Raw genomic sequence first — 12,239 nt, 5'->3', positions numbered from 1 at the left:
TCATTGATATACTTGCCCCGTGGATAGCGCTAAATAAGCAGCACCTCAACAAAAGCCATAGTGAATTTAAATTGGGTTGAAAGGGGGAAAATGGCATTAATATAAATGGTAATAGTCTATTTCCTGTGGTGTAGGAAAAAAAATAATAAGAGAATTTTAGTAGCTTGCAATTACTTTCCAATAATTCTATTAATAATTTGTATTTCATTGTCATCTATATTAAGCATTACTATCACTCCAAGTCAATTTGGTTCGTTTAATAAAATTATTGCTAAAATTACAAGAAAGGAATTAGAAATTACTAAAATTCTCTTCTTATTCATACAAAATATGCAAAATAAAATGTTTAATGTGGGTTAAACAAATGAAATTCTCCTTTAAAAACGATGAAATAAATAAAAGCTTGTTTTTATGAAAAGTTGTAGACTATGCGATATAAAAAAACTTTCTAGTAAATTTAGCAATAATTTTATTAAACCAACCACATTGACATTAAATAATAGAAATGTTTAATATAGACAGTAATGAAATAAAAATAATTGCCAAAATTACAAGAATTTTTTTATATAGTATAATCCACATTTTCTTAAAAACACATTTTAATTTATTTTATCGTTTTAGAGGAGAATTTAATTTGTTGAACCCATACTAAACAAAAAAATTTGAATATGTTTTATAAATAATAAGTTTTATTAGTAATTATTTTGACTAAAAACCCTGATGTTTTGAGGAAACACAAATTCACATCACATCACTTTTTTACAAAACTGAAGGCGGATCTCAACTAATTCAGTAACAGATCTCAGTATAATTAATAAAGACGTAAAGATTTTCAAGCAAGGAAATTTTTCTAAAAGTGAAAAACCTGTATACCTATAGGAGGTTAATTAAAAATATCGCAAAGAATGCAGAATCATAAAATCACTCTTGAAATAACTTTAAAAAAGACAAATTTCCCGTTTGTTTTTTTTTTAAATCTAATTAATTAAATCTAGTTTACTATGCTACTATTAATGATTACTTAAGTTAAATTATTTTTTTTCATCGCTTCATATCATTTTGTTCTCGTCTGTAACCAGACTTCTCAGGTACTTAAACAAGTTTCCAGAAATGAAACTGTGTTATCTCTGATAATTACTTTACTATTCACTTTCTTACCCCTACTTGAACTTTTCATTAACCTTGAGGCATAGTTCAGCTGCTGTTTCTTCGAATTCCCACCAAATCATCTTCATATGCTAAATGTAGGTACATCAACAACAATTGGTGAGTCAGCCAATTGTTGTTGATTTAGCATATGAAGATGATTTGGTGGGAATTCGAAGAAACGGCAGCTAAACTATGCCTCAAGGTTAATGAAAAGTTCAAGTAGGGATAAAAAAGTGAATAGTAAAGTAATTATCAGAGATGACACAGTTTCATTTCATGTAACATTTTTTAAATCTTTAGTGTGGATGAAACATGAAACATGTGATGTCTTATGGATGCCAAATATGGTCCCTCAACAAGCGCTATGAGGAAAAGATTCAATGATAACATAAAACGTAGCTTAATGAAAGTAATCAATGTGTAGTCACTTGTAATCTCCAGCAGCAGCCGATGCTGCAATTATGCTTTGTGAATTCTACAACAAAAAATTCTTTGTTGTTTTAAAATTGTTTTTCAAAAAAACTTTTTTATAATTTTTAAATATTTATTTTTGGAAAAGCAGCCTTCATTTTAAGTAGGCATTTCTGTAAATTATGTATGTTATTTATTATAAAATTTATTTTTAGGAAGTAAGTGTGTCCCCTCGTCCTTGGATACCCCAAAAAATATGGGATACCATCCAGTCCATGGAAGAACTGAAAGACTTCACAAAATTCATCTCAGATTTCAAACACAACCCATATAGGTTTATCGGTATTTTTAATACCTTTACCCCTTACAGGTAACTTGATTTGATAACTTATTCCTCGGATCAATTATATTTAATGCGCACATTTTACTTGAAATACAAGAGAATTATATGTTTTTCAAAATCAAATCTATTTTTACTATGTTACTTTGAATTTTTCAAAGCACAGTGTGTCACAGTGAGCATCTTCACCGACCACCCATATTTTTTTGGAATTTTGATTTGATTGCCGCTGGGTCAAAACAGCTGTACGTGTTCCATCATTTGAGGGTATTGTTGATTTTCTAGCGCTATCAATAAGCAAGCCCTTCTTCTCCACAGCACATAACTCTGGAATTTCCAACAGAATGAAGCATTTTTTTTCTTACAGATTGTGATAGAAAATAAAATTTCTAAAACGAATTGATACAGAATTTTTTTTATCTAACGCATCCAAAAGATATAAGTCGCCACAAACTGCAAAAAAAAAAATACAATTTGTGTGGATAAAAATCGAAAATCGTTTCAAAATTCTATTATCGCAAAAACCGCCATTATAATTCAGTAATTTATTTATTGAGGCATCATCATCATTTGAATAACTCGGCTGGTCGGAAAAAATCAAATTATGATGACGAATCCTTACGGGATATTGAATTTTAAAAAATAAAACAAACGAACGATATTGTCTTCTCGTACTCTCGATTTTCTGCACCTTCAAAAACCGTGAAAAATTATTTCGATTTCGTCAAATCAAAAAAGTCTCGGATATGAATTCGTTGAAGAATTTCGTTTTTGATCAGCATTCCTAAAAAAATTACCCCATCCCATCAGAGATACAGGAGAAGAACTATAATAGATAAGATTAGAAAAACAACAGTACCCCCAAAATATAGACCAATGCCTGGATTTTTATTCAATAAAAAACCGTAAAATATGAAGCAACAAATAAAAAAAAATAATAAGAAGCAAAAAATAAACAAATAACCCCAAAGATGCTACAAGACTGCTAAAAAATATTCACATATACTATTAATGTGTATATAATAAGTTCTTAACAAATAAATAAATTTTAGGATGGACTATAAATTATACAAATGAGTAAGAAAATAATCACATATTTACTAATTAGAAACATTAATAACGTTAATGTGATAAATATAATGGTGAATGATAATAAACATAATATGATAAACTTTATAAAAAAAGCTAAAATATGAACGTAATCGAAAATTACCATTATTGATATAAAAAAATCAGAAATTATTTTACATTAAAATACAATTATTTATTTTAAAATCAATGAATTTTTCATTAACCTGATCTTAATGTATATATCTATATTCCATGAATATAACTATATTCTACATTAAGATCAATTTGTAATAATGGATTTCTAAATTTGTTTATGCGAAACCTAATCTGTCGTTTAAAATATTTGTATAATTATAAAATTATGTTTTTACATCATCAAAAATTGTGATTTTTCAATATGTGATAAATTCATATGCACTAAAATTTTCGGGTTTCGGCAAACAGAGTCATTACTAAGTTAAATTTTGTTTTTATTTTTTTCCGGAACATAGAGTAACGAATTTTCCAAAGGACTCTATTCCATATTTATTTTATTAAAGTTTCTCCTACTTGGGCCGGGATACGAGTAATACAGCATTTAAATAGATTTAATAATTTGAAACTTTCATCAAAAACTATCTTCTTTTCTGAATTTATTTTCTGTTTAGTCGAAAAACGACTAAGATACATGTTTATGAATGTGAGATCATTTCTTAGCAAATTTTCCGTTCATTATTTCATATACCTTTTCTACACTCTTGGTTTTGTCTCCGTCTATTTCAAATATTGAAGAAAATGATGCACATATTTAGGAGATTTCACATAGCAACATATACATTACATATAATAAAGCAAAAAACAAATTATGCAGTTGCATAAATATTCGGGCTCTAATTGTAACCCAGTGAAATTAAAATTAAAATTTCTAAAACCGTAGAGGTTAAGGGGGGTGAATATGTAGAATTGGGTACGATGTATATAGTTGGGCGTACCCAGAGATGGAACAGGATGGGGCAGCTGCCCCCCCCCCCTAGAAGTGGGAAAAGATTATTAAATTAGTTTTTTTGTACAAAAAATAATTGTAATAACTAATAAAGCACTGCTATAATTATATATTACAACTTTATTAAAATTTTGGTTTCGTTCTCTATTTCTGTGCTAAAATGTCACTACTATAGCTTGACCCCCCCTAGTTTTGATCCTGGGTACGCCCTTGCATATTTAAGTATAATATTTTGTTTACCAGTTATGAACAATTGTTTAGCTTTATTGATATGATATTATTTGATTCCAGGGATACATTACCACAGCCATATCAGCATACATTGAACAAATTCCATAGATTGATATTAGTCAAGTGCTTCAGACCTGAAATGCTAAAAGAATCAATGGAAGAGTTTGTATCAGAGAGGTTAGGGAAGCAAATGAGTGACCAGTCGTCAAAGATCCAAAATAAGATTCTCAGAATGTATGAAGAATCTGATAGAATTACTCCACTTCTAATTTGCCTTGCTCCTGGAAGTGATATTACTCCTGATTTACTGGAGTTTTCCAAAGAAGTAAATATCAAATATACATACATATATACATATGTTCTAATTAATAGCTTATGAGATAGCAATAGTAAAAATGTATAACGTAAATCCAATGCAATGTGACGGCCGTGCGGGTTGGGGCGTCGATCGTTGTGGATTCGATTCCCACCAGGGAGTTATATATTTCTCCCAGCGGTCCCGAGAAATGAATCTTGACCATCCTGATTAGAGCGCGTTCTCAACTCTGGTAGTCACCAGGGGTTGGCAAAAAAGACCACTAGACCGACTTGCCGGACTTTATAGACATTAAATATTTATAATAATATTACCAACATTAGATTGTACATAAATAAGTGTAAATATATATAATCGTTTTAACTTAACCGTTACACTAATCATTATACTTTAATTAACGTAAATATTAATATTAAAAATTTGAGTTATTATATATAATTAAACAACACATCATATTTATCCTAAATATGTAAGTATAAGAATAGATCAATGCATTTTAACTATCTGTTAATATTAAATATTACTTAATAGAAGGTTTAAAAGAATTATTAGATGAATTATTAGCATTATAATGTATTTATGTATTTAGCAACTTAAGGTAGATTCAGTTGGTAATGATTTATTTTAATTTCAAGGGAACATGTCATATTTTTAATAATTATACTCTGGTAGTTTGTATTCAGAACTAGTGAAAAAGTGTAGTGTCAAAATGGTAGAAAAGTGGAGATTTTTTTTTTTTTACTTTAATCACCTATGCATGAAATATACAGTAAGGGGCACTATTGGGATCGTGAACGATATCGAGTCAGTGTTTTCAACGGATATGCGCGTTTTAAAGTTTCTGACAACAAATAATCAAGCATAGCGAAATGTCATGAGTGTATTCGGACAGCCTAGCTCAAAAGTAAGAAGTTTTACAAAACTGAAATTATGTGTTTGAGGTAGGTTTATTGTTGGAATATTGCATTAACTTTTTCGCTTAATTCCACTCGCCTGAAATTCCATTTCATATTATGGATTTTATATATTTTTTCCTATTTTCTTGAAAACAACTAACGATTTTCATTAAATCGTTCATTAACTGTGGAAATAACAGAAGTAATAAAGATGTATAAAACCCCGTTAGAAAACAAATTATGTCAGAAAAATTAATGTGTAACATAAGAAATGTTTAAAAGTAATAAAGAGTGACAAAAGGTACATGGAAAAACTGAATTTATGGATATGGATGTTTTCATGTTTCCATGGGTTATTATGACAATTGTCAATTTTTAAAAGTATTTTGGATATAATCTGCTCGTGTATCCATGGAAATGTGTTAATTTTTTTTTATTAACCTATAAATGATAATATAGCAAGGGAAATTATTCCCATCGTGAATAATGAAGACATTGCTGTTTTGAAAGGAGCAAGGATTTGTTTTACCATAAAATATAGTGATATGCAAAAGTTGAGTTCAATTAAAAAAAAAAAACTGTATTCAAATTCCATAAAACAAAAAGTAATTTGTGAATTGGATATATGGAGTTTGCAAATAAATAACGACAAGTTGAAGAATAATGGAAAAAGTTAAGAAATATTTCTTTTTCTAGGGCAAGTGCACAAGTTATTGACAGGTCAACGTCCGTTTTTAAATATTATCGTTTAGTTAAAAACGTAGTTTAACATTTTTAAAAACAAAGTTTGGCCTGCCAATAACTAGTGCGCCAACCCTAATACACTTGTCGATCAGATGAATGACAAGAAACATAAGGCCATCAGAATGTTTATAAAAAATATAACAGGCCGAAAAAATAAGGATGTTTTGGCCTTGAGATGAGGATTGGACTAGTAATTAATTATTAATAGATTAGTAAAGTTCTAATTAATAGCTTATGAGATAGAAATAGTCAAAATGTATAACGTAAATCCAATGAAATGTGACGGCCGTGCGGGGGCGTAGATCCCACAGCACCCGGCTCGGAACGTTGTGGATTCGATTCCCAGCAGTGATTTATATATTTCTCCCAGCGGTCCCGAGAAATGAATCTTGACCGTTCTGGTTAGAGCGCGTTCTCAACTCTGGTAGTCACCAGGGGTTGGCAAAAAGGACCACTAGACCCACTTGCCGGACTAGTTTCCCCTACCAGATACCAATACCAAATACAAATAGCTAAATTCAGTAAGCTAAGGTTAATATTTGTGTAAACATAATATTTTCTCTTCTGGGACAAGAAGAACATTTTGAAGCATAGTCTACAGTAAGATAAATCAAGAAAGAATTCACCCAAGATGACGTCTTAAACACCAAGCATAAAACAAAAATTACATTAATTTCAAATGACTTTTTTTTTGTATCAACCATTTTTTATATATTAATTTAAGAAATATGTAATGTCATAATTTCTCAAAATTAAATCAATAGAACTTTATCTTCTTCTGTTAAATGTGTCAATGTTAAATTTGTGAGTTTTGTTATAATACAACATTGTTTAATTGAAGTTTTATTTTATATATATAATCTTTTATTTCATTTCAAAGAAAAGTATTTCACTTAAAGGTAAGTTTAATGTTTCATTATATTTATTATGTTATAAAAGTTAGACGTATTTTTATATCAAATAAATACTAATTTGAAATAAACAAAATAAACTAACCACACAGTATACGAGTATGTACAATACGCACACACACACACACACACACACAAACGTATACATAAATCCTTGTCATATGCCTCTAAATAGGTATAATAGTTTTAAATAAATATATTATAAATTAATTTATACATTTTGTAATACAATAGATATGTAATACATTTTTTTGAATTATTACATATGACTTAATTTGGAAAGTACTATTAGTCATTCAATATAAAACCATTTTTTTGAGAACCAACTTTATTTACTAGAAAAAAGTAATGTTATCTCTATACCTATTGAATACATTTTCTTGAGTAAACATAAACAATTAGATCTTTGATTATGTTTACTCAAGAAAATTCATAAAAAAAAAAATAAAAAAAAAAATACCACATCCATTCTATTTACTATGTATATACTCGGCCTGAATACACCCGAACCAGCTCCTCCCTCATATGAGAGGTAAAGCAGGAACCTTGGAGTTCTCAGTGCTCTCTTTCGCAGTGTCCCTGCAACTGAAAGCCTGTGGAACATAAATGAGACACAAACTCTCCGGGTATGAGCCTTAGAGTTTGTATCATTAGAACTTCAATTGTCACATATACCTTACAACAATATAATCAACACTACTTTTACAACAATCTGATTAACACTAATTCTAAATCACCCCACCACTTTCAACTCTTATGTTAAAAATTTAGGTATCGTTATTGACCGAGCCTTATCCTGGAAATTCCATTAGAAGTACCCTTAAGTTATTCCATCATTCCCGACATCTGCTTCCAACGAAGAGTGCTGGACTCTGATGGCTTGATTTAGGTAAGATCCTATAAAATATTATCAACAGATAAATAGGAAGAGCCTCTTTAACTCACCATAAAGGTGGAAAAGTAGTGTGGAGACAGCTTTCAAGTATCGACAACAAATATTAAATGCAATTCGCCCCAGTCTGTTCTGATACATACAATCATGATGCTACTGTATACCGCTCACCCTTAGTCAAAGAGAGGGGAAATAATTGAGGATACAAGAAGCTTTTTGGAAGCAGATACAGTTTCCAGGAAAGGGTTTGGTCAATTATTATACCAAAATTTTTAGCAGATGAGTTGAAAGTGATAAGGTTATTTTGAATTACTTTAGGATAGCGTCGAATCTAAGGAGGGTGTTAAAATCTAAACAATTACCCGAGTATTCATAGTATTTAAAATTAACTTATTCAAGATTGTCCAAGCATTGATCCAACCAAAGTTTATCTGAATACTGGCAAATGCTGCTAATAACCCAGAAAGAGGAAAGAATAAATAGATTTAGAAGTCGTTAGACTTCAGGTGGTGGAAACGGTGGGGTGGGGAATTGATTAAGGAAGATCATTGACATAGGAATTAAAAAAAAAAGAAGGAATTTCTCGAACCCTGGGCCATTCCTTAGGATAGAGTAAGGAAGAGAAATAGAGTTTTATTACGAATGGCAACTGCTAGAAGGAAAGAAATGGAAAAATTAAAGCGAACTAATAGAGCTGTTGGAAAAGGATAGCGATTTTGATCAAATAAAAAACATTGAATGGTCAATTATGAAGCATTTGCACAGCTAACTGGTGTTCATCTAAAGCAGCATAAATTTCATTTGATGTTTTGGCGAGAAAGGGGCAACCTGGACGAAAATCATATAACAAAGGATTGAATAATTTGAACTCTTCAAAGAAATATTTTTGGTTGTACCATTCTTTCTAGTCTTTTGGAGAGATTAGAGAGAATGAAGATTGAGCTGTACTTTTTTAGAAGATGAAGAGATGGAGTTTTTGTTCACAGAATTGACTATAGTTTTTATTTTATTTTTTTCCAAGAAATAGGAAATATGGAATTAAGGGTACACATTATCCAGCAGGATTTTAAGAAGCTACAGATTTTGTCAACGGATATTTCATCATGAGTTGGGAAGTAATTTTATTATGGATTAAATAAGGATAGTAAGAAATATTTGAGAAGCCATTTGTGGTCGAAGGAGTTGAGGCGTCAACTTGCCAATCTCGATTCCGGCTTGGAGGGGTAAACTTTTATTTTACGGCGGCCCAATAAAAGAATGGGAGAAAACTCTCCCACTCTAGTTAAAATAGGTTGATTACCTATATCATAGATAACCCCCTCCCCCATATATTAGAAATGGTCAGGCCTAAAAAACAAGTAGGAAAGATAGAAAAAATAAAAATTATAACAATTAAATATTGGAACTAAGGATAGGTGGGAACGAAAAAGAAGGAGGAAGAATAAAAGTATAAATATAATTTATCAAGTGAAACTGAGACGTCCTATTCAAAATATCATATACAAAGGAAGATCTTTCGAATAACTTGCCATTTTATAATCCAAGAGCAGGAGAGATGGCATCGTGGTAGCAGGTTGGTTGAGCTCCAACTGTTATTGAGTCAAGTAATAGACAGTCATATTTATCTGCTACCCTTGTTCATCAAACCACCAGAAGGTCCAGCCGTCCACTATGGAATTAATGAAAGAGCAGAAATAAATTTAATTTATTTTCAGAGTTTTAAAATCAGGTAAAACGTTTCAACGGATAAGCACGTCTAGGTTGCGGAAAGTTAAGGAGTTAGAAAGCGTTAGAGTTTGGATATTGTATGACGTTTTCATTGGGTTATAACAGGAAAAGAACAGAACACCATGTTGAGAATATAAGAGAACGTTCGGTGCTGAATTGATGATATACTCATCTAATAATTTGTCAGACTAGAAACTGAAAGGTTGTTAAGCTCACTGGAAATTACTATATAATTGCGGTTGAGGATTGAGGAACTCGTCTTATGGGAGATAGTAAGAATAAATTGAAAGGACACGTAGAAAAACAATAATCTAGATCCAGGGAAAACTTGGTCACCCTTCTATCCGAAGGGAAATGGAGATTTAGAGGGTCAGTTGTTCCGAAGATACGGGATCTAATATAAATAATCTGAAATGTAAATTGAAGCAACATGAAAAATTAATCGAGTTCCATGTACACGTTTGATCACTAAAGGGAAAGGAAGTGGAACTGACAGAGGAGATGAATAACTACGCGATACAAATTCTAGGATTAAGTGAGGTACAAAGATAAACAACATCGCTTGATCCAGGATATTCTATAATATACGTAGTGTATACGCAGAGCGGGACAGGCCCCTTATAGTGAAGGATAAAATGCTTGTAATCGTAGAAAGTTGGAATATAGTTCAAATCAGCAGACCTAAACCTCATAATTACAGTCCTGGATCATTCATATTTACACTACAGTTGATTATTCTTCAACCAATGACAAGGACCAATTCTATAAAGGATTTTTAGTACCTCAAACTTCATATTGGAAGGCATGGATGATGAAAAACTAAATTGAGCAATATTTTAGATATGGTACATGTTATACATTAGGCTGAAAAAGGTACTCAATTGCTAATATGTCAGTTGAATTTAGATTGGGGGCAATCTACTGTTTCTTCTTAAATAAGTTTATCTGAGGGGATTACTGGCGCTTTGATGAAGTTGTATTGCCTTTCGCTAGTTGTCATCATCTCATAGGTCAATATTCTAATGAATTGTTCATAATTGAAGTGAATTATAAATTCAAATTGGTCAAAGGGTGTTCCCTGATCAATGGCTACAGATTAATGAAATAACGGGAGAGGTAAATATGAAGAAAAAGTTAGTAAGGTTTCGAAAAACAACCGCTAGTGTAACAAAAAAGTGCAGAAGGCTGTTAAGGAAAAAGAAACTTGGAAGGAATATATTAAAAGAAAAGATAGAAATTAAGGGCAGATTTACGTAAAAAAACAAAAAAGCAATGAAGCTTAGAGTATTGTTTAAACCTCAAAAAAGCCAATAAGGTAAGAATTTGGGTAATGGAGGAAAGACGTTAGAAATTGTAAGGATGGTCTAGAACATTATAATATATCGCAGCATTAAAAAGGACAAAGATAAAGAAAGAGGAAGAAATCCTTGAAATATAGCAGGAAAGGTTTTCCTGATTCAGACAACATTTTAACCATTTCATAATTCATCAAACTCTGCCAAGTTTCATAAATATATTTCAATGTCATCAATGCCAGCTACATTACCCAGCTTTATCCCTGATGCAGCCAGCATTACCTCAGTCGGGAGGTATATATGAGAAAATGGTATCCATGTCGTTTGGTTGAGTGCTCAGTGATTTAGTCCTTCTTAGATCAACAAACCTACCATTCTTTCTATGGTGACAATATTGTGTTCTCTTATCGTGACCCCTCTGAATGGGCCTTCGTATCTCTGCAGCTCTTTGCCTCTATTAGTTCCTACTTTACGGTACACCACCGTCCCAATTTTAAGGTTGCCCCAGTAGATTGAGAACACTGAGATTGTGTCTAGTAACTCTTTTGCGTTTCTCCTTCACAATGTTGTCCCTGACTCTGGCCCATATCTTCCTCCGTGCCATACAATTAACGGCAATATTACTCTCCTCAGTCGCTGTATCATGGAAATTTCTCCGACGTCCCCGCAGTCCAAAAAAAAAATAATCTCAAAAGGAGAAAACTCCGTGACCGAGTGTATGGAATGATTATATGCTGCGATCGCTCGTCCCATCGCTTCGTCTGGCTCCAGCCCCTTTTCTAACTGATATACCCGCTGGTGGTCACTGAGGGTACCGAGCCTTTCAACACCTCCTCGGCTGTTTGGATGACCTGGGGTGTTAAGTTGCCACACAACCTCCAAGATTTTCATCTCTTCCCTGATGCTTGCGTTGTCAAATTCTCTTCCACTGTCTGACGAGATTCTATCCGGTACGCCGTAAAACTGGAACCATTTGCGTAGGGCTCTTAACACCGCTTCTGCTGACCTCTCTTTCACTGGGTACGCCATAGCTAGTTTGCTAAATACGTCTATCACTTTGAACCACTTGTACCGCTTCCAAGTAAACGAATCCGCTTGAAGATCACTAAGTGGTACTTCTGCAGTCTCCGGTGTCTGTAATATTTCGCAGTCAGGCATACACCACAACTACCGATGGTTTCTTGAATTGTGCACTTCATATCCCACCAGAAGTATCGACGGCGCAACGCCTGTAGTGTTTCGTTCAGCCATCTATGATTGGTCTTCCACTGGT

The 12,239-nt window shown here is 32.2% G+C and overlaps 1 protein-coding gene across 1 annotated transcript in view; it reads left to right on the top strand.

Moving 5' to 3' along the window:
- Nucleotides 1-12,239, top strand: part of LOC106682032 (dynein axonemal heavy chain 1) — a 236,643-nt gene that overhangs the window by 149,025 nt on the left and 75,379 nt on the right. Inside the window, exons 59-60 of the mRNA XM_067050254.1 lie at nt 1,776-1,930; nt 4,245-4,509. Coding sequence (XP_066906355.1) covers nt 1,776-1,930; nt 4,245-4,509 — 420 coding nt within the window. The remainder of the gene's footprint in view (nt 1-1,775; nt 1,931-4,244; nt 4,510-12,239) is intronic.

This window comes from Halyomorpha halys, unplaced genomic scaffold, assembly GCF_000696795.3.
Source record: "Halyomorpha halys isolate HHAL.00 unplaced genomic scaffold, Hhal_1.1 Scaffold385.1, whole genome shotgun sequence".
In the NCBI taxonomy this organism is placed as follows: Eukaryota; Metazoa; Arthropoda; class Insecta; order Hemiptera; family Pentatomidae; genus Halyomorpha; species Halyomorpha halys.
The sequence above is the reverse complement of the archived record's forward strand: the minus strand, read 5'-3'. Positions and strand labels throughout refer to the sequence as shown.